We start from the raw sequence: 23,520 nt of genomic DNA, 5'->3' as shown, positions 1-23,520 counted from the left end.
TAAGTATATGTGAGTTGTAACGTCAATATCGATAAAAAATAAAAAATAATATTTTAGAATTTCTATTAAAAATGATTTGATTGTTTTTGAAAAGTTAATAATTAAATTTAATTAAAAAATAAAAATCAAATTAACATAAGATATAATAACTAAATTTATTATTTTTCATAAAATATATATATTTGAACACTGAAAAAAAAACCTAATAAAATTTAAAGAGGAAAAAACACATTGAATTCAAATCCAAATCAAAGACTAGTTGCAGAGAGAGCAATCTCACCACATTCTTAAGAAAAGCAAACAACTTAATTGCAGAGAGAGCAATCTCATGGAGAATATGGAACTCCATCAACTGATAAAGGTAATCTTTTTATTATTATTATTATTCATTGTTTTATTTATTTTTTCTTTCTTTGGAGAATATTATTCATGCTTAAGAATTAAATCTTTTCTTTGAAATCTGTTCAGGTAAAAGTAGTAGGTGAGGGGAATAGGAGGGATGAAACAAGTAGATTAAATGATGATATTCTGATCAGAATACTGGGTTTTCTCAGCTTTAAAGAAGCAGTAAGAAGCAGCGCTATTTCACGCAGATGGCAGCATCTTTGGAAGTATTTTTCAGGTTGTTTAAGCTTCAAGCAAACCAAGCCTAGACTTGCTTCCTGGAACTTGAATGTTCGGACTCGGAAGGAAATTGCCGAAACGTGTGAGTTTATAGAGTGGGTCAATAAATATCTAAACTCAAATCAAGCTTCAACCATTGACGAATTTAGAATTGATAATTTTGATTTAGATAAAGATTCCAAAGCTTATGTGGATGAATGGGTTGGGATTGCATTGCAAAAGAAGACTAAAAAGCTTCAACTCAACTTTGGACCAGAATACTATAGTGACGTACGATGGAGTAGTGTAGATGCTAGTAGAGTAGCTGCTAGATGTTACTGCCTCACTAAAGAAACCTTTTCTTCAGCTTTATCTGGAATTCACTTCCTTACTTGTCTGTCTGTCAAATTTGTTGGGGTTAGCGATGAGATGTTGGAGCATATTGTTTCGATTTGTCCCTTACTCGAGAGCTTGGAGCTGGACCATTCACCACAGCTTACACATCCTAAAGTTTCAGCTTTGAGGTTGAAACACTTGAACATATGTCACTGTGAATACTTTATTGAAAGTATAGAGATTTATGCACCCAATTTGGTTTCATTTGATTACACTGGGAAGGAAATACCATTGCATATAAAGTATGCCCCCAAACTCAATCAAGTGTGCTATGATGATGGCTCACGCTCTGCTATTCAACATTTATCAATCCACCTGGCAAATTATCTTCCTCAGCTAGTGACTCTATCGATTGGGATGTCCGTTGTCGGGGTAAATATCGAATATTGATTTTTATTCTCTTCTTTCTACTTCACTTTTTAACAATCATAATCTGGTATTCTTTTTCATCAGGTCGTAAACAACTTTCCCAAATTGACAAGTTTGAAGCACTTGCGGTGTGACGCTCTTACATCTGATGGAAATAGCCTGAGATGTTTGACATCGTTGATAGAGGCATCCCCTTTCTTGCACAAATTCGTACTGGAGGTTAGTTAGCATATAATATATACTAATCCCGACTTAGCCCCTTAATTAGCTTTGCTGATAATTTTCACAGGTTAGTCATGGTACTGGTGAGATTATTAAGAAGATTCACCCAAGTGAAGTGCGAGTTATGTGTAGGAGTGTGAGCGGGCATCCCCATGAGTATATAAAAGAGGTGGAAATAGTCGGCTTCTGTGGGAATAAAGCAGAAGCTGAAATTCTTACATATTTGCTTAAAAATGCAGTTATGCTTGAAACGATTCGTATAGAAATTAGTGGTGGCACACCAAAAAAAAACTATGCATATCCTGAGGAGATCAAGCAAATGACCAATTACATGATCAATCACCTCATCCAAAATCGATCACCACCTCAATTACTTTTCCTACTTTTATAGCCTTACCATACATGTTTTTCAGATTGTTAGAACTTTAAACAAACTCTTTGAGTTGGTAAGATTTTTTATTTGTTTGGTTTTATATCAAAGTTTTTTTCTTTTGAATATAGAAAGCAAATGGAGCTAAGCTAGCCATGTTTTTCTTTGAGTCAACGCTTGAAGATTATGTTATGTTTAACTATTAATTGATCTGCTGCATCATGGCTGTTCTTGTTAACAAGATCCCACCATTTAACCCTTTTGTTTGTAATATATAACGTATAACTAGCCTCTTGGTTGACTAACTATAACCACTGAACTAGTTGTCTTTTATTACTCAAGCATTTAGCTTAAGTGGGGCAATTCCAAAAAGCTAGATTGAGATTTGTTTTAGAGCAAAACTCTTGGTGTACTTTGCTAGCTTTTGATGATGAAATTGCCAGTTTTGTCATGTATGTTTTAAATTTAGTTATAAACCTTTTGTTTTATCAGTTCATTAATTGTTTTATTGGTTAGTGACAAAATGAAAAGCAAAACTTGAAAGAAGGAATGAAAGAACATGATCCAAAAATTCATGTTTTTCTAGGTTGGTAATGAAGTCTTTGGGTGTTTATTTTGCTGCTGATGTTAATTTCGTGAGGGCGTTTGATTGGCTAACAAAAATTAAGTGATGATAATCAGATCAGAATGCTGGGTTTTCTCAGCTTAAAGTAGTAAGAAGCAGTATCATTGCAAGTCTTATGCTTAATATCCAATCAACATATTTAATATTTATAATCGAATTAAAACATCCAATGAAGTAAATGTAAAAAATACCTATGCCTAACCAAAATTCAGATATATGAAGTGTATGATCTAAATGACTTTTTTATTGAAATTGACAAGTTTTATCTTTGCAATATAATTATTGCTAAAGCTCTAATATACAAATCAAATGTGTAAGTAAGGGTTTTACTTACCAGAAACTCGCAGCAAAAAGATAGTGAGGACTGCGGAACACTTATTCTAATAAATTATGGGTGTTTGTTTATATATATATGTAAGTAATAATTTTTAAGGGTTAAAGAATAAGGATACATCAACATAAAAATATAATGTAGGAGCCTGCCTTGCCAAAGCTTAAAGCAAAATAATCATGTCTCTCACATATCTGGATTTGCTTCGTCTGGGATCACTGTCAATTTCACCACTTCATTATTTGCTCTCTTTACAACAACATTCAATGGTTTTCCGATTCTATCATCCATTATCTCAACAATCTGCCACGTCAAATTTGATGTAAATCATGAAACATCATAACCAGAAAAGGGGCAAAACACATTTTTGAATCTCTATAAATACCAAAGAAGCTACGTTGTATTGAAGTTAAATGCTAAATACCTCCTTGATACTTTGAACTGGTTTCCCGTCAAATTCAATAACAACATCACCTGGATGGAATCCAGCACGATCAGCTGGAGAACCTGGGGTTACCTGGACAAAATTCGAAGCGCGGAGAAGATGAAAAATATCCAATCTTCTTTTATAATTTAAAACACGGTTTCAAGGCAATATACAAATGCATATCTCTTTAACTTGGCTCGGAAATGATGCAGGGAAGAAAGAAGTAACATAAACATACCATAGGCACAAGAATGCCTTTCTCAACGTCGGGAAATTTGGCATCTCTTTCTTTAAGCTGAGAGATGATTAGCTCATTAAGATCAAGCATTTTTAATCCAAGCCAAGGCCGTATAACTCTCCTGCTTGAAAAAATCAATTAGTAATGCATATAATATTTTAACCGGGAAAGCAATAGTAGAGGAAAGCTAACCACGTAAAACAAGCAAAAAGGATCAATTTTGTCATAGCATATACGTGACAAAAACAAGCAACAAAATTCAAATGCATGAAATTTTCTCGAAGTTAAAAATGTCCAAAAATATTAAGAACGATAAAGATCAAACAAGCTCCATTACCATAAATAAAGTAAGTATTCCAAATTTCAAAGAGATACGCTTAGTTCCATAAGGAGATATAATTATACCCACTCTTCTTGAAATGCTCTATAATTTTAGAAACCGAGTCAATTGGTATAGAAAAACTCAATCCATCCGCAGCTGCTACTTTCATAATATTAACTCCAACAATCTCTCCATCAATATTAACAAGGGGGCCACCAGAATTTCCCTAAACCAGAGAAGTATGCTGTCATTATTATCTTTGTATTGCTTAAAATCGACATACATGTCAAGTAATCTATGAAAGGAACTAGGCAGAAAACAAGCTACTAAATATGAGTAAATATGGGAACAATTTGAGAAGGCTAAGCTATGATTCTACAATATTCATAACCATGCACTTGATGCGTTTCAAAGAACAAAATTAGTCACTGACTCTTAGACAGTCTAAAAGCAGTACAAACAATTACACACTACTCAAATAAAAATCACTTTTCAAGAAATCACTATGTTCATGACCATGAGCAAAAATGTGATAGGTTAATTGATGACTAAGTTCATAAGCATGAGCAAAAATGTGATAGGTTATTGATGCACACAAGCTGAGAGAAAGAAAGTACAGCATTGATTGCACAATCAGTTTGTAAATACTCTCTGCGCATCCCTCCAAGACCCAAATCACTGCTTTTACGATCAACACAGCTATACAATGAGGTAACAAAGACAGAAAAGGACATCAGTAGTAAGTCAGAAAACTCATCAATTAATCTAACATGTTCAGGCACTAATTTTCTTTCACCGGAAACTAAATAACCTGACATACATAAAAGCCATATCAACTAACACCACAACGTGGCAGCAACCACCGAAATAAGCAAAATTTCCAAAGACAGATCATGTACTGATTAAAACCTTGAATGTTTTTGACTGAACTAGATATAAAAGACAAATTCAGTGTAAAAATACCTCACAATACCCGCAGTGACAGTATTCTGAAGGCTAAGCGGAGTACCCATAGCTATCACCCAATCCCCAGGGCGAAGCTTGCTTGATGAGCCAAGTTTTGCAGTTGGAAGTGGAGTTTTTGATTTGATCTTGACTATTGCAATATCAGAATGTAAATCAGAATTAACTACTGTACCTTCAAATGTTCGGCCATCTTGCAAAGTGACATCAATCTGCAAAAAACCAATCATAATCCAAAATCATACAGAGAGCTACAGGTATTAAAATGCAGTCTTTACAAATGGAAATCTAATCAAACTTAAGATAGCTTATAAATGAAAATCGAATCAAACAATTTTAATTACTAACCTTTCCCTTGGTTGTTAGTTGTCTGCCTTGAGAATCAACTACACCATGAGCACATGTTAAAATAGTACCATCGGCATCAATAATAGTTCCAGAACACATACTCCTCACGGTTGTAAACCCATATAAATCTGTACGACACAAATTTACCAGTAAACTGGACCATACAACTAGAAAAAGAATCAAAATGCAAATGAAAATATTCCTGAAAACAGATAATAACCTTGTTGAACAGACAGATTGACAACAGCAGGAGCAATCTTTGCAGCTGCATTGGCAATAAAATCTCTCTACCTAAACATCCACAACTTGGTTTTCCCCCATCTCCAACCGCTACCGGAGCTCCCTTTGCGACATCTCCGGCTAGAGCCGGATCAACTCTCGATAAAAATAATGGAAATTTTCCTACAAACGGATGCAAAATTCAGATAACATACATAGACAATAAACGAGGATACTATCCAATTAAAAGATGTGGATAACTTAAATGTACAAAGGATGGCACAAACCAAATTGCCAATGATCAGATGAAACAAAAGAAGGGTGTCCTTGAAATGCGAGGTGTTCACGCAATATTGTAGGAATTGATAGTTTCACAGTTGCTTCTAGAATTCAACCAAGAGTAAGAAATTAGAAATCCCAATAACCCAAGACAAAAAATGAACAATTCTTTTAGGAAAAATTGAGAGCTTACTCGAATCTGGGTTGTTGTTCAAGTAAAGAAGACCGGCACTAGCAGCACCAATGGCTATGATCCGAACTATGGACTTGCTACCAGAAGAAAATGAAGCTTTTCTCTGCCAAAATGTATAAATAATCAGTAGCTTTTTGAGTAAATTGAGATAGGATATTGATTAGGAACATAATATGGAATGTTAAGTACCAGAAAATGATCCATGGATAGATTAGCTTCCAAGGTCAAAAAGCCTGGTGTTGAGGTTGTTTGACAATGAGCTTACTTGTGTTTGATTGATTCTGCTTAAACCCTAGCAAAACCCGTGAATGTTCCAGTGTTTTAGTTTCAGTTCCAAGTTCCAATCTATGCTTCCCACGGTTTACCACCAACGTAGATTTGGACAAAGCCGAAAATTTTTAATAAAAGGCCCAACAAACAAGAAGACGATGCCCCTATAGAAAAATAGATGTTAAACCTCTAATATATAATATATAATATTATTAAAATCATATTTAAAAATAATTATAATTTCACAAAAAAATTTGTAATAATTACATATTTAAAAATAATTATTATATAATATTAAAATAGAGATATTATTTGAATAATACTTTAAGGAAAAATATTGTGATAATTAAAAAAAGTTTTAAGTTAAAAAAATTGTGCTATTTTTATTAAGATAAAATAGAATTATTAATCATGTACATCTATGTTGAGATAGTTTGATGTGTCTGCCGTTTGGCACGGTTCTTTCTGTCTGCCGTATTGGCACGAAACCCTATTTTCTTAATTATTTCTTTCTTTTCTTGATTTCTTGTGGCTGGCTCAGGTTGTGGAATCAGAATGGAGGATGCAATGGCGAATATGAAGTTGATAGACGATGAGGAGGAAGAGATTCAGGAAGTTGTAGGAGTGGAGACTTTTGCTTATCAATTTTGCCTGGTGGGTCGTTGCCTAACTGATAGCGTCGTCCATTTCCCGTCACTGCGGAATACCATGGCGGATCTTTGGCACCCAATTGGAGGGATCTGTATTACGGATTTGGGGGAGAAAAGGTATCTCTTTCAATTTTTTAATAAGATTGATTTGGAAAGGGTTTCTGCAGGGACACCGTGGTTTTTTAATAATCACTTACTTATACTCCAATCAATTTCTGAGGGTGACAACCCGGCAGTAATGGATCTAAAATTCATCGAGTTTTGGATTCAAGTTCATGATTTACCGCCAGGGTCGATGAATGAACCAATGGCAAGACAGTTTGGTAATTTCTGTGGTAAATTCATTGACTATGACACTTCGATACCTACATTGGGTTCTCAATGTTACTTACGCACACGAGTCCGCTTGGATGTTACTGTCCCGCTGAAGCGCAAAAAGAAAATTTTGTTCGGAAAATCCTTTGTCGTATATGCTAGGTTTAAATATGAGAAGCTAAGTCTGTTCTGTTTCATCTGTGGAAGATTAGGACACGGGGAAAATTTTTGCTCCCTTCGACTCCAAATCGAGCCTTCGAAAATTACATTTGGGTGGGACTTATCATTGCGGGCAGCGACTAGACGTCGAAATGTGATGGAAAGTAGATGGTTAAGGACAGTGGATGGGATACCGTGTAATTTAGATAATTGGGGCAATTTCATTCAGGGTAATCTTTCATATGAGGGGAATGTGTTGGGGCGGAATGTTAGGGAAGGTATTGGGAGTCAAAATATAAATCCCAATCTCAGGCAGGTGGGATTGGGTAAATACAAAGAGAGTAGTTGCTATAATATGGGGTATGGTGGGGGGATGTTAGGATGGTTGCCGTTGGGGCTGGATATGGATCTATGGACTTGTTATCAAACGAGGAGGAGGATCCTATTGCTCCGGTGGAAGGTAAGAAAAGGCAGCGAATCATAGAGAGTATGAGGGAACCATTGAAGACTATTGTTGGATCAGGTGTTATGGATGTATCGGCTAGCTCTAGAGACCAGAGCAGCCGAGCTCAATGAAAATCCTAAGCTAGAACGTTCGTGGGTTGGGGAGACCACGAATTGTTAAAAGGCTTCGGAATAAGTTAAGAGCCATAAATCCCTGAATTTTGTTTCTTATGGAAACGAAATTATGTTCAAAAAGTATGGAGAAGGTACGGATGAGGTGTGGTTTCGAAAATGGGATTGATGTTGGGGCTATAGGCACTAAAGGGGGATTGTCGTTGGGATGGAAAGGCAATGCTTTGGTGCAGCTTAAAAGTTTTTCCTTATACCATATTGATGTGGAAATTCATGACAACGAAGGCGGTGATATTTAGAGGTTTATGAGGTTTTATGGGCATCCGGAAGAAAGAAATAGAGGTGCTTCATGGGACTTACTTCGTCAACTGAGTCATGATCAAGCTATTCCTTGGGTGGTAATGAGAGACTTTAATGAAATTACGAATTCCTTTGAGAAAGAGGGTGGGCGTCTTCGTTCAGACCGACAAATGAAAGACTTTCGTAATGCATTGGAAGATTGCGAACTTACAGATTTAGGCTTTTCGGGAAGATGGTTCACATGGGAGCGTGGACATTTTGTGTCTACAAATATAAGAGAGCGACTGGACCGTGGTGTGGCTACATTGAGTTGGGTGAATCGCTTTCCAGGGTATCGGATGGAACATTTAAGCCATTCTTTTTCAGATCATTGTCCACTCCTTGATTCCGAAGGTATCATTAAAAGAAAGGAAGATAGATATGCGAATAGTTTTAGGTTCGAGGCCAAGTGGTGTTTGGATAATTCATTCGAAGCGTTGGTTGAAAAGTGGTGGACTGAAAATAATGGTAATGTTCTGGGAAAACTTGATAAGTTGGGGGATCATATTCTCCGATGGCAGAAATCGTCAAGTAGGGCGGAAAAAAAGAAACGTCTGGAGTTAGAGGATAGATTGTCCATCTTTTATAATCAGGATATCACCGATAACATATTGGCTGAGATCACAGAAGTTCAGCTGGGGCTTAATTTAGAAGCCGATAAGGATGAATTTTATTGGGAGCAACGTGCCCGTGCGAATTGGCTAAAGAATGGTGATCGCAACACTAGTTTCTTTCATAAGGTGGCTGTGCAACGTCACTTCCGGGGTAGAATAACGAAACTGCAGCATGATCATGGGCGACTGGCGAATTCGACTGAAGAGTTTGTACAGATAGCATCTACTTATTTTAGCAAACTTTTCTCGGTTTCTGATGTGGGTTCAGATGAACATTTATTTGGGCTAGTGAAGGAAAAAGTGACAGAGAGTATGAATGAGGATTTGTTAAAGGATTTCACTGAAGAAGAGATCACGATGGCTGTTAAGCAGATGGCACCTTTGAAAGCACTCGGGGTGGATGGGTTTCATGCGATATTTTTCCAGAAGTACTGGCATATTGTGGGGTTGGAAGTCTCTCAGTTCTGCTTAGCCATTTTGAATGGGGATGCTGAAATAGGTGAGCTCAATAAAACACGTATCATTTTAATTCCAAAAATTGATAAGCCAAAAGATATGTCGCATTTTAGGCCCATAAGTCTATGTAATGTTGTTTATAAAATTATTGCGAGAGTTTTGGTAAACCGGATGAGTACCATATTGGGGCATTGTATCAATAAAGCACAAGGGGCATTTATTCCAGGGCGGTTAATCTCGGATAATGTGTTAATTGCTTATGAGGTGTTACATTCTCTGAAAATGAAGAAACGTGGTAAAAAGGGTAATTTTGCACTCAAATTGGACATGAGTAAGGCATATGATCGAGTTGAGTGGGACTTTTTGGAGGGGATGATGAAGCATTTGGGGTTTCATACGGAATGGATTGTTCTTATTATGCGCTGTGTTTGTTCTATCTCATACTCGGTTTGTCTTAATGGTGTTCAAGGTGAGTGGTTCTCTCCCTCGAGGGGGTTAAGACAGGGGGACCTTCTCAGCCCCTTTTTATTTCTGATCTGTGCAGAGGGTTTCTCAGCGCTTATTGATGATGCAAGAACCAACGAGCGGTTGATGGGTGCAACTGTTGGAAGAGAGAGATTTGCTGTGTCTCATTTATTTTTTGCGGATGATTGTATTATTTTTGGAGATGCCTCTTCTGAGGGAGCGGGGGTCGTCCGGGAGGTTGTTCGTGAGTATGAGAAGGTGTCAAGGCAGCGGGTGAATTTTGATAAGTCGCTAATTTACTTTGGAGCGAATGTGCAAGCGGAGGTGAAGGATGATATTGTTACTCAGCTCGGTGTCCGGTTAGCTTCTAATCCAAAAAAGTATTTAGGTTTACCTATGATGGTGGGTAAGAACAAAAAGTCGGCATTCGCAACTTATGTGGACAGATTCAGGAAAAGAGTCGAAGGGTGGAGTCTGCGCTACCTGTCGATGGGGGGGAAGGAGGTGTTCATTAAGTCGGTTCTACAAGCTACATCAATTTATGCGATGCAATGCTTCCTATTACCAAAGTCTTTATGTGAGAAGCTGGAAGGTATTATGAATAGGTTTTGGTGGACTAATAATAGAACGTCAAAAGGTATTCATTGGAGTTCGTGGGAAAAGCTTTGTAAACCGAAAAACTTTGGGAGTATGGGTTTTAAAATTTTGTTTCTCTTTAATAAAGCATTGTTAGCAAAACAGGTCTGGCGCATTTTGACTCGACCTAGCTGTCTTTTAGCTAAAGTGTTTAAAGCTCGTTACTTCCCTTATTCAGATATTTTATCAGCTAAAGTCGGCTCTTACCCATCATTTACCTGGAGAAGTATCTGCAGTGCTCGTGAGGTGATCCAAGATGGGATGGTGTGGCGGGTGGGGGATGGTGCGTGCATTAATATATGGAATGACCCCTGGTTACCTAGCAAAGAAAACAATAGAGTACATTGTTGTGATATTACGATAGAATGGACAACAGTTAATCAACTTATTGTAGGCAATACCTGGAACAGGGAGGTTTTACACAAGCTGTTCGATGATGAAACCGTCAAAAGAATCCTCTCTATACCTATTTCCGTGAGTAGGCCGACAGACGTGCGGGTTTGGAAGTATGAGGGTTCGGGTGAATACTCGGTCAAGAGCGGATACAGGGCTCTCCTTACAGAATTATTACAAAATAGAGCTAACCTATCCTCTATACCGGAAATTTACAAAAAATTCTTTACAGGGCTGTGGAATTTAAGTATTCCAGGAAAAATTAAAATACACGTTTGGCGATTGTTTCATAACTTGGTGCCTCACTATGAAAATTTGGCGCGTCGATCTCTATGTGAAGTTGGGGTATGTCCATTGTATAAGGCTGAGTTGGAGAATTCTGAGCACCTCTTGTGGAGTTGTGATATTCTGCAGGATATCTGGCAATCGTTGTTGGGGCAGGTTCCCTCTTTTGAAAGTTCACTGGAGAATAGAGAGCGTTTTGTTAGAACGTTTTTGCAAGCGAATGAACGTCATAAAAAGTTCATCATTATATCGATTTGGAGCCTCTGGTACCGTAGAAATAAGTTAGTGCATGAAGGAGTCCAATTTTCGAAGCAGGAACTACTGGGTTTTATTAGAGGTTTTGAGCAAGAACTATGCTTTAGCAGGGAGTATACCAGCCAGGGTATAGGACTCGATGGTAAGGTAATTTGGAGACCACCGAATGATGGATTTGTCAAGCTTAATTTTGATGCATCTTATTTGCAAGATATCAGTTTGGCTGTAACAGCAGTCATGGCTAGAAATTATAAAGGTGAAATTGTTGGAGCGGAGACTTACTTTTTTTATGAGGTTGCTGACCCTTTCGTGGCAGAGGCTCGGGCTTGCGAGAGAACGTTGATTTTTGCGCATACGATGGGTCTCCAACGGCTGGTGGTGGAAGGGGATGCCTTGTCGGTCATTAAATCCATTAGAAACAGAGAGGTGGGTAAATCGATTATTAGATCGATCGTTCATCACATCCAACCGCTAAATAGGAGTTTTGAAGAGGTTACTTACACATTTGTGCCTCGGGAAGGAAATGAAGCGGCGCATGCTCTTGCCATTGAAGGAAGGAGGAGAGGGGTTTGTTGGAGATGGGATACTGATGTTCCAAACTTGGTTCTGAAGGCAGTAAGTAAGGACTGGGCTGCGTGGGTACGGAAGTCTCAAGGTTGTTGTTGAATTAGCTTTGAACTTTGGAGAAGGTTCGGTTGAATCTCCAAGTAGCTGTTCATAGTTCTGGTGTTTCCTTTCTGTGGGCTTGATGAAGATACTGTGGGAAGCACGTTGGCTGATTTGGGGTTGTGGAAGAGTCACTGCAGATGTTTGTTTGGTGTTTCTTTTCTTAAGTGAACTACCTGTTTTGTTTTGTTTGATTTTGCTTTCTTTAATTTTGTTGATATTTTCTATGCTTGTAATGATTGCGGGACAGCTGTGTGTGTCGGTTGTCTCTTTGTGTATCTGAGCAGTGGCTTTTATATAAATTAGCCTATTTTTACAAAAAATAGAATTATTAATTAAATAGAATTCTAATCGTTTTAATTAGTTATTATTTTGAAAATTGTTAAAAATAATGTAATTATGATTTTAAAATTATTTATTATAATATTTTAATTGATAAATTAATATATTTTAATTATATCTAATAATTTAAATAAAAATATTATCTTAAGTTAATTATTATAGAATAAAATCACAATATTTAAAAAATAATTAAATATTTCATATGTGAAATAACATAGCACGCATGTGACATTAGAAATTGATACTTAAAAAACGGTAATAACTAACATGTGATTGGAAATTTTAGAAGAAAATACGAACTAAGGGGAGCAAATTAAAGAAAAACTTATTTCCAAATTGACAGATGTAAATGCTCAACTACCTATTTTTTATTAGCATGGTTGTTGGAAGGAGATCGAACCTATTAATTAAATGATTTATCGGTCTGAACAAAAGCATTGAAGTGATTAATGATTTTTTTGTTTTTTAATGCAAATTAGAAGTGAAGTTCAGAGTTGATGTTATCCAAATGGGAAGTGAAAATGCTGTTTTGACTAATGAGTTTTGGCTTCAATTCCCATTTTACATTGCTCGCAGAGTATTACATTAATAACGATTTACGATATAGAGCAGAAAAGATCAAATATCAATATCTCTAACCATTGTTTGAATCAAATATCAAAATTCAAATGTTGTAATTTAAATGTTAAGTATGTCAAATTTAACTGTATGAAAAATTAAAAACCGTCAAAACTTACTAACCATACATCCCACTATCACACATACGAAAGTGTAAAAATGGTGGGTGGTAAAATGTGTGCAACTAAACGTGGAGTCATTCCCACGAACCAAAACAAGCAGTTTCAACAGAGTAAACAAAAGTAGAAGCATTGTTGATGCCAAGGTTTGAAGGACGATATACCCCACTAAGAACCTTGATTGATTCATAAAAGATCTCAACTCCAATGCTCCAGTAGCCTACTCATTGGAAATCAAATTCCCTATAGAGTCGGTACATTTAACCTGTACCTACAGGAAGTTCCTATGATTGCAATATTCGGAAACAATTGTTTTGTTAATAACAGAGTTTTATCTCTTTCAAGATTCTCCATGCTTGCTTAGATTAGGAAGTAAACCTTCTTTAAGATAATCACATACATAAATCTTAATATGTTCCCATGATTGAGATTATTTTCTTAAGCTCTCAGCAGGGCAAAAAACAACATTATGAGGCAATACATAAATATGGAGAAATGATCTCTCTGCCTTGAAGAAATTGGACACTTACAGTAGAGATGCAGGTCACAGTCCTACAAATCCTCCAATAAGGAAAACTGATAACCTCTAAGACACATTCAATGAAAACCCAATTCACCATGTCAAAGGCTTTATTAAAATCCAATTTCAGTCCCTTCGTACTACTAATCCTTTACTCCTAGCTTGATTCCTTTTAAGTCAAAAGGCAAGAGGATATTGTTAACTAATTGTCCTTTCATGCCATCCACCATGCTTGCTTTAAGCCAGGATTTCTTTAATGATTAAATAAAAAAAGCAATCCATTTGCTTGGAGCACTTTACAAAATGCGGAATCAGAGTACAAAGTTTTAAAGCCAAAATACCAATTATCATCCACCATTTCTAAGATAATACAAAAAAATGGCGAGATCCCTAAACCACTAGAATACCACAGAAGCAAAAAGAGTTGTACATTGTTTGCATCAAATCCAATGTCTATGCCTTTTTAGGGGATTTGGATTTAGCTTTTTCAGAATCAGATGCAGCAGCAGCAGTTTTCTTGGGTAATAACACTGGGTTAATGTTTGGAAGAACACCCCCACTAGCAATGGTCACTCCTTGAAGAAGCTTACCCAACTCTTCGTCGTTCCTCACTGCTAGTAGCACGTGCCTCGGGTTGATCCTGTTCTTTTTGTTGTCACGTGCCGCATTCCCCGCCAGTTCCAAAACCTAACCCCCCCCCCAAAACAAAATCAAACAAATCATCAATTTTCAAATCTTATAAATCAAATCCAATCGAACAAATCTCAGAAACTAATTTTTAGGATTAAAATATGGATATCTGTCACTGGAAAACCGAATTTTAAACAGATAACAATCGAAGGGAAATAAAAGAAAGATCAGAACGTGTCAAATACCTCAGCGGCAAGATACTCAAGGACGGCGGCAAGATAAACGGGAGCGCCACCGCCGTAACGCTGCGCATAACGACCTTTCTTGAGGAACCGAGCTATACGACCCACGGGAAATTGGAGCCCCGCTTTTACCGACTTAGATACTGCCTTCTTCTTCACTCCTCCCTTTCTACCACCCGCTGGCTTCGCCGTTGATTCCATCTGAACTTGAAACGACGTTGTTTTGATTCTGGAACGTATTTGAAGCGACTACGTGAAAAAATGGATTTATGGAAATGATTTTGATTTGAATGCTCGAGTAGAAAGTGACTGATGAGAGCGGGATTTTATATTGGTGTATGCCACGCTGGCAATCCGTGGGGTGTCTTCGTTTAGGTTAAAACTAATATCTTTAATCTTGTTTTAATCCAACGGTTGGAGTTTGACGGTTTGGGCATGTTCAAGTACTGAGATCTTACGCTCAGAGAGTGTACAGCGTGGCGATCTTAGTGTTCTGGGTTTTGGCAGATAGTAAGATTGCTTAGGAGAAATAACTTTATAATATAAAAATTCCATGTATTGTAATGCATTTTTGACAAATTTAGTATCTTTACTATAATTTGTTAATTCTTAGTCCTTTAGTTTTAGAAGTGTGCATCTCCATCCCTCAAATCAACATTTTTTTTCGTTAATTTCGTAAAATAATTTGATGTAATTTATTTTTAAAGAAAAATAATAATGATGTCATATATTAGTATTTTTTGCACATAAAAAAATGATAATATTTGTTCACTTGTATAAAAATATCATGTCACTATATACTTAAAAAACACAATTAATATAAACTATGGAGATTACGTCCCAAATAAGGCAACAAGATTATTGGGAGGAGAACTCACCCAGTCAATACCGACAAGATCCGATCGAGTAAATCTGGCAATTCAATCAGTAATTTTGTTACCTTCTTTAATGATAAAAGAGAAAAATAATTAACTCGAACTCTTTACATAAAGACAATATATCTTACTCGATCACAATAAATCACAATAACATTCCAAAATGTCAAAGAAAAAAAGAGTTAATTTTATGAACCACATTAAAACAGTTACATTCAAATATTAATCCTTTCCATTCTTTTTCCTTGGTTTTGAGACATGCACTTTTTTATGGGCTTTTGCCAATTCCACCGAAGTTGCATCAACAATGTCATCCCATCCATCAATGATATCGCCATCACAATCATGAAAATTTCTCCCAATTCCAAACTTTTCATAAATTGGATCAAAAGAGGCATCATTGTTGCTTTTCACAGTTGATAGAATGGGAACTGTCCATTTAGAAACATGTGATTGTGCAACTCCTTGTCTAGTCGAAAGACCAATTGAGCAATTAGACCCTTTTGAATATGACAAACAGTGGTGGTGGATAGTTAGAATCCACTAAATTGTGTTAAATTAGTTAATTAAAAGCTAATTAAAGTATAAAAGAAAGGAAAAAAATGACATTTCTATAATCTTCTTCACTTAGTCGTAGCAAGAAAAAGAGAAAGAGGTTTAGAAGCTTTCAACTCTTTGCTCTTAATTGGATCGAGAATTGAACCAAAAAGGGGTTACTCGACAAAAAAGACGAATTTGTTGATTAGTCCTTGAACATTTGGTTGTTTGTTGTTTTGACTAGGTAAGTTCGTATGATACGATTGTATTTAAATTATTATATGCTTGAATTATGAATTTGTGTATGCTTGATAATAATTTAAATTGTTTGCAATTTGGTACAAAATGTGAGATGTGGACTAAATCATAAAGAAATGATAAATTGAGTTATTTAATAAATTGATAGTTTATTAAGACTAATCGAATCATATTGGTATGTTTGTGAATGATTATTGAGAAAGAAGACTAAATTGAATAAAATTAAAAATAATATGACTCGACAAAATTACGAATTTGGCTTGAAATTGAGATGAATTATACTATATATATATGAAATGATAACTTGATTGATGAATTGATGATATTGAAATCAATAGAATGAGAGTCGGACCTATAATGAAATTGGATTATTGATTACTCTATTAATTGCTCGGGCAGAGTCGGATATAGTTGGCATGCCATATGATAGATAGAGTATGGGTTACTTCAACTACATGTTGATAAGTGATAGAAACAACTTTTACTTTGGTTATACCGATGAGTGCGGGGCGCAAACTATTTACTTTGGTATTGTCTGATAAGGCACTGGGTGCCAAATTGTGTGTAGGTTGGATTCATGTATTCGTTCGAGTTCGAGTCAAGTTAATAGGGGTATAAAATGTAATTTGGATAAATGATATTCAAATTGAGTTGATAACGTGATTTGATGATACAAATACTGTAACACCCCAAACCCAAGTCCGTCACCGAATTAGGGTTGCGAGGCATTACCAATCAAAGTACAACTCAGAACAGATATTCATTTCAATTCAAGTACCAAATAATATAATCATTTCAATCCTATTCAACTAGTAAAATTTTAAACCAAACTAACATGCTTCGATTCTATAATTCGTACACTACCCAAATTAATATTCAAACATTATAACCAATGAATCATGGCAATCGAATACTTAACTTATAACTAAGTATGATTTATTTCATATACCGATCTTATATTAAGACATCTATTCATATAAATCTATTTCATTAACTATTTTCCAAAAACGCTATTTATAAATGTGCACTTCTTTACATTTTACTAAGTCAAGCCAAACCACATAATTTATTAAACATTAATATATATACGACATTAACAACTTCACATAATGGTCAAGTATAAAATTTGGTTTTACCAAATTATGCACATTTAACCAAAATAATAACTACCAATTTTATATATAAGAACCGAATTAAATCATACAACAATTACAATACCCCTTGACTAATAAATATCCAAAATACCTATCTATTATTTACCAAATTTACAAATCACATATATGACACAATCTAAATTCAAGCATTTAACTTAACAACTTAACTATTATTTACCAAAATCACAAACAAAACATATCATAGGCATGGATAAGTATATTTTACCTATTATTAGTCAAATATAAATACACACCCTTTTACCATTTCCAAAATACATATGCACAATCTACCTTTTATCCATACATTCGGTCATAAAATTTATCTTCCGACAATCCAACCAATTTCATACTCGAATCAAAGTTAATTGTACCATTTATAACCTTACATAAAAAAAATCCAATATACAAGCAATTATATAAATATAACTTAGCTCAAATAAACTTATCATGGTCTAAACCACAACCATCAACACATTAACATCACATAACCGAATCATGGAACAAATACATTACACACATATATATCATGACTGAAAATTCACAACCATTGACAACATGAGCAAGCCATTTTCGCATGGCTTGACTATATATAAACATAATTCCAAAACCAATCATATTAAGCTAGACTATACATGCCATAAGTCATGAATACAAGTTTTCTTTCAAGGTACCAAAATAGATATCGATAGTGTGATGATGTTCCTCAACGATCCCTGAGCTTGTAACTAGCTTGCAAAATCTATAAAATAATGAATGAACAAACACATAGTAAGCTTAAATAGCTTAGCAAGTTGTAAGCAAATAGTTTTCAAAGAACACATATAAGTTATACAAGTAGACCGAATTATAATAATCTTGTATACATACATATATACTCATATTTAAGTGATTAATACACCTTTTCATGTTATACATAATACTTACCTTTACTTTCAACTTCGTATAACTCAAACATACCTAACTTTCTTAATTCAAATTCACATTTGGTTTTGCCATATAAATTCCCGTTATACCATTCGAATTCAAAGAAAAGATGCTCGGACGGCTCAAAAGGCTCGTACAATGTCAATGTCCCAGACGTGGTATTACATGTAATCAAATAACGATGCCACAGTCCCAGACAAGGTCTTACACGTAATCATATACGACGCCAATGTCCCAGACATGGTCTTACATGTAAATCTTAAATCGATGCCAACGTCCCAGACATGGTCTTACACGATATCACATTTCAGCATTCCTGTGGTTCGTATGTCTTTCGGATGTTGTATATTAATTGAATTAAACTCCTAATTAATTATCCTATGTTAAATACAATTCGGCATTGTAGTATACCTACATACATTTCGATTCAGCTATGTATAAAATAAATACAATAAATTCAACATCAACTATTCACTTAAAAACTTACCTCGGACGAAGACGAATAGACGAAATCAACTACTCGACCACTTTTGACTTCCCCCGATTTAATTCCGTTTTCTTTTATTCTTGATCTAAATAAATTAAAATGTAGCTATTTAATAACACATTTTATTCAATTCAAATCATAAACACATAATTAGGGAAATTTACACTTTAGCCTCTAAAATTTACATTTTTCACAATTTAGTCCTTATTTCACAAAACACAAAATATACATAATTTAACAATATCCTAGCTTGGCCGAATATTTCTTTAGCTCATATAAGCTCACATATTTCATTTATTTCATATTTTAGCCCCTTGATTTTTTCATTTTCAATTCAACCCAAAATACTCAAATTCATCAAAAATCTCAATACAAAACATATTAAATCACCTATCTTTCATAATTCATCAATTAACATCATTAAACTAACAAATTCATCAATGGCTTAACTCACAATCTTCATCAAAATAAAAAATTAAGGCATGGGCTTAATAAAATGCTAAACAACAATCACAAAAATATATAAATTATCAAAAATGGATCAAAACACATACCTTAATCACCAAAAAAATCAAAGCCGAACCCTAGCTTAGTCTTTTTCTTTTCTTTTCTTTTTTTGTTAATATCGGCCAAAGATGAACATAATGGCCTATTTTCATACTTTTATTTTATTATTTCATTATTTATTTATCAATTTCCATTTTTAACCTTTATAATTTCATTTAAAATCCACTAACCTTAGGCTTTTATGTCCATCCATAATTTCAATGGTATAATTTCAACATAAGGCCCCACATAATGAAAGCCATAGCAATATAATACTTTAACAATTAGCAAGTCACTTTTGCATTTTACGCAATTAAGTCTTTTTCACAAATTAAGCACACAAACGGATAAATTAAATTACGAAAATTTCACACATGTCAATTCACATACTATAAGCATGGAAAATAATATTAAAAAATTTTCTGACTCGGATTTGTGGTCTTGAAACCACTGTCCGACTAGGGTCTAAACCTGGTTGTTACAAATACATACTGTGATTTGATAATTCAAATACACATTGTGATATACGAATATCAGTAGCATGTGAAAGATCATGCGAACCTATTATATGAGCCCAAATGACCAGAAAGGAAATGTGACGAATCAATAAATTCGACTTGAAATTTGAACAATCAATGAAATAGTGATTAACATTAAATTGAAATTGGATATATTGTTGATAAATAGGTGGAATGATGTAAATATGATAGTGAATTGATTAAATGTTGATTGAATAAGTGAATTAGAATGTTATGTGTTTGAATTACTATATGATATGATAAATGTTGAACTGACATTGTTGATATGTGGTTGCCATGTTAGGCAAAGTTGAGAAGCTAGTAGTTTATCGTATTAGATTGTAAATTGAGGTAAGTTATTGTTTAATGTCTATGAACTTATTAAGCATTCGATATGCTTACCCCGTTATTTTTCCTTTCCCTGTAGATTTCCAACTTGTAGAACGTGTCAAGCGGATCTTTGAGAAACTCACACTATCCCGTTATTAAGTTGGTAGTATCGTAATCGTTTCAAAACTCGATTTTGTGGCATGCATATAGGTGTTATATATTTGTTGAATCTTGATTGTTGGTATAGCTTGAAACCTTTAATGTTTGGTTTTGGCGAGGTTAATACCTACATAAAATGATGTGTTTTTGGTAATGTGATTAGGTTTTGTTTGGTAAGAGAATAAGTTATAAATATGATATTTGAATGACAAATTTGCATGATAAATTGGTATGGTAGACGATGATATGGAAGGTTAAAGGGTATGATTGATTAGGTTGAGTTTAACTAAGTTGAATTGGTAAAGTTTGGTGTCAAATTGTGGCATATTGGATTGGATAATTGGAATTGGTTAAATGCCATGTTTTAGCATGTATTTGGCATGGTTTGTGCAGATAATGTTTGTTATATATGCACCAAATGTGCTATTAGTTAAGTTGGCATGAAATAGGGACTAAAATATAGATTTTCGTGACTTTACCTTCAAGGTATCGATGCCTAGGCAAAAGTATCGATACTCTAGCAAGTTTTTTTAAAAATTTTTAGAACATCGAACCTTAAAATGGTATCAACACAAGGGGTAAGGTATAGATACCTTGAGTAAGGTATCGATACTTTATAATTGGCATCAATATAATTGGTTTTAGATTAATTTTTCTAATCATTGAAGTTCAAATTGGTACTGGTACCAAGTAAGGGTATCGATATCTGATATGAAATTTTGAAAACTTTACAAATTGGTCATATTTCATGCTCGGGCCAATAAAAGAGCTTTCGTAAGCTCGATTGAGAGTCGAAAAAGATTGTCTATCATGATGTAAATGTATTTATAATATGATTGTATGTTTGAATGATTTGTTTGTTGAATATTTCACAGTAGTTGCTCCGACAATAGATGTGACATCCTGTAACTTGAACCTGGCGATCGGGTCGGACGAAGGGCGTTACACCTTTAATTTCAACACTAAAACAAACATAGGGAAGAAAGGATAGAAAAACCTTGTTACTCGCAATACATACACCTTGCAACAACTCTTTACTAACCTCCACCTACACCCAAAATCTCTATTCTTAATGGCTCTTTGCAACTTACATGATGTGAACCACCACCAAAGTCAACCTCCAACACATTATATAACATTATTATAACAATTATTATATTTTTACATATTATGAAATTTATACGACATAAAAATCAAATCTTAATTATATATAATACTATAATGTAAACATTAAAACATATATTGAATAGATTATATTTAAAATTTGTATTAAAAATAGATTGAATTATTAAATATTAAATTAAAAATAATATTAATTTTTATAAAAAAACATAAACCTAAAAAAAATTAAATTAAATTAATTATTTACGAATACGAATAAACTTAAAATCAAAATCAAAACAAATATTTCAAGCTAAACAGAACTCAAACAAACATAAACTATATTAAGTCCATACATGAATTCAACGTATCCTCTCAAAAACACCTCTACCAAGTACATCCTCATAAAATATTTGGCTTATAGTATACAAGCAAAGCTGCAAATCAATCAATCCTTGTGTGGCAAAAGGCAAAGCGAGGGTATTGGAGAAATAAATTGGACCATTTAATTTGGGAATTAATAAAAGGAGTGGTAACTTTATTCTCTCAATGTTTCTCAAAGCAGTACAGTTCCTTCCTATCAGAATTGTAGATTGAGTTGGGCTGAATTCAAGTCTAAGCATAATATTAATATATTTTATGTTTGTTTAAGCCTAGTTCGACCTGAATTATGGATCTAAAATTTTGTCCAAATCCGCTTATATTTGTAAAAGATAAACCCAAACACATCTAGGCCCGTTCATATTGTTTTTAAATTATTTTATTTTAATATCTAATAATTTTATACTTTTTTATTTATTAAAATTTTTTATATAGTCATCTTAATATTATTTTAATTTTTACATTAGAGTAGTATTATATATTTAGTATATGTTTATTTTTTTAATGTGTTTTAAATTTCATAATATATATAAAAATATAATATAAAATATTATAAACTTAAAAATGAGTCTGGTCAGGCTGGGTTTGGGTCTTGAATGTTCAAGCCTGAATTTGGTCCATATTTTAAACTGGCTTAATTTTTTGTCCAGCCTCACTTTTCGAATTTAATATTTTTACCCATTTTCATAAATTTCGAACAAAACTTTAGAACCGAAAAGATAATTCATGAACAGTTCTATGTTCCATGTTATTAAATTCAATTTATAGGCCTAATGTTGACTCCAAATTTGTAGCTCGGCTACTACGGATGTGTCCTAAACAAAGAGTATTATAAACTGAGTTTTATTTATATATATATATTTAATCATAAAGGAATAATAATATTTTTTATTATCTTCAACATTGCTTCGAGCTTTGGGAAAAATCAAGCTTTGAATTTGTTCAACACAAGTCTAGTTTTAAATTTTCAATAATTTGTATATAATATATATTTGTATTTTTTTTCAACGTTTATATATTATATTTATAATTTTTAATTAAAATACTTTCACAACTCGTGAGGTAACCGAGTTGATAAAATATTTAATTGAGTTTATGTTATAAGATAATTAAATATTAATTTAATTAAAAAAATTTTAAAAATCTTTTATAAATGAAATTATATTATTGTAAAGCCTTTTTTTATTTTTTATATTTGATATAAATTAAGCAAAAATCCATAAATGTTAAGATTTGAAGTTAAAACATTAAAGTTTTAAAATTTCCAATTTAACCTTCAATTATAGTTTAATTAATTTTTTCATAAATTTTTAATAAATATGCATTTTATTAGTATAGGAATTTAAATATTATTTTTCCGAATGAGTTTTAGCTAGATTGGCATGTGTATTGTTGCCAATGCAAGAGGATGTGGGTTCGAGTGCGCTGAAGCGCGGTATCCTCCTACTTATGGGTTGGAGAGAGAATATGGGTAGTTGTAGGCAACAAAATATAAATTTTAAATACCTTTTAAGTAATTAATATAATTTATTTGTATAATTAATAATTCATAAAATATTTTAAAAGTTTAAATATAACAATACAAATATCTTAATGAATTCAACGGTTGGATCATTGAAATATTAATCGTATAACAAGTTACGGAAGGACGTAAAACTACTTAAGTTTTACAAGTTGTAAATGGATCATTCACTATAAGAGTATTTTGATAATTTTACTTCTAAATGCAAAAGCTAAAAGTACTTAAATCTCAATATTTATTTTTGGTTAAAAAATACTTTTTAATAATTTATTG

The 23,520-nt window shown here is 33.8% G+C and overlaps 3 protein-coding genes and 1 pseudogene across 4 annotated transcripts; 2 read left to right on the top strand and 2 right to left on the bottom strand.

Moving 5' to 3' along the window:
• The first annotated feature begins 219 nt into the window (after positions 1-219).
• Positions 220-2,219, top strand: LOC107899092 (F-box/FBD/LRR-repeat protein At4g26340). 2 transcript variants are annotated; one of them, XM_016824703.2, is made up of 5 exons: positions 220-361; positions 469-706; positions 794-1,371; positions 1,453-1,587; positions 1,658-2,219. In XM_016824703.2, the coding sequence occupies exons 1-5, from the start codon at positions 329-331 to the stop codon at positions 1,979-1,981; spliced, it is 1,308 nt and encodes a 435-aa protein (XP_016680192.1). In that variant the 5' UTR covers positions 220-328; the 3' UTR covers positions 1,982-2,219. The 2 variants fall into 2 exon arrangements, with proteins under 2 accessions (XP_016680192.1, XP_016680191.1); XM_016824702.2 differs by having other exon boundaries at positions 469-1,371.
• A 592-nt stretch (positions 2,220-2,811) lies between these two features.
• On the bottom strand, positions 2,812-11,027 carry LOC107899091 (putative protease Do-like 14; annotated as a pseudogene).
• LOC107898135 (uncharacterized) lies at positions 10,690-12,155 on the top strand. Its single transcript, XM_016823674.1, has 3 exons — positions 10,690-10,699; positions 10,780-11,973; positions 12,073-12,155. Exons 1-3 carry the CDS (start codon positions 10,690-10,692, stop codon positions 12,153-12,155), a joined length of 1,287 nt encoding a protein of 428 aa, XP_016679163.1.
• Positions 12,156-13,843: 1,688 nt separating this feature from the next.
• Positions 13,844-14,769, bottom strand: LOC107899090 (probable histone H2A.5). Its single transcript, XM_016824701.2, has 2 exons — positions 14,459-14,769; positions 13,844-14,270 (listed from the first exon to the last, which is right to left on the bottom strand). Exons 1-2 carry the CDS (start codon positions 14,654-14,656, stop codon positions 14,037-14,039), a joined length of 432 nt encoding a protein of 143 aa, XP_016680190.1. The 5' UTR covers positions 14,657-14,769; the 3' UTR covers positions 13,844-14,036.
• Between the last annotated feature and the right edge of the window lie 8,751 nt (positions 14,770-23,520).

Source organism: Gossypium hirsutum, chromosome D08 (genome assembly GCF_007990345.1).
Source record: "Gossypium hirsutum isolate 1008001.06 chromosome D08, Gossypium_hirsutum_v2.1, whole genome shotgun sequence".
Lineage (NCBI taxonomy): Eukaryota > Viridiplantae > Streptophyta > Magnoliopsida > Malvales > Malvaceae > Gossypium > Gossypium hirsutum.
This window is presented reverse-complemented; position numbering and strand designations above follow the sequence as displayed.

What these genes read in the sequence shown, in the direction of transcription:
- LOC107899092 (XM_016824702.2), top strand. Translation starts at nt 329, where the DNA reads ATGGAGAATATGGAACTCCATCAACTGATAAAG. An exon ending in AACTCCATCAACTGATAAAG is followed by an intron (nt 362 to 468) that starts GTAATCTTTTTA and finishes AAATCTGTTCAG; the next exon opens with GTAAAAGTAGTAGGTGAGGG. An exon ending in TTGGGATGTCCGTTGTCGGG is followed by an intron (nt 1,372 to 1,452) that starts GTAAATATCGAA and finishes CTTTTTCATCAG; the next exon opens with GTCGTAAACAACTTTCCCAA.
- LOC107899090 (XM_016824701.2), bottom strand. Translation starts at nt 14,656, where the DNA reads ATGGAATCAACGGCGAAGCCAGCGGGTGGTAGAAAGGGAGGAGTGAAG. An exon ending in TTGAGTATCTTGCCGCTGAG is followed by an intron (nt 14,271 to 14,458) that starts GTATTTGACACG and finishes GGGGGGGGTTAG; the next exon opens with GTTTTGGAACTGGCGGGGAA.
- LOC107898135 (XM_016823674.1), top strand. An exon ending in GTGGGTACGGAAGTCTCAAG is followed by an intron (nt 11,974 to 12,072) that starts GTTGTTGTTGAA and finishes GGCTTGATGAAG; the next exon opens with ATACTGTGGGAAGCACGTTG.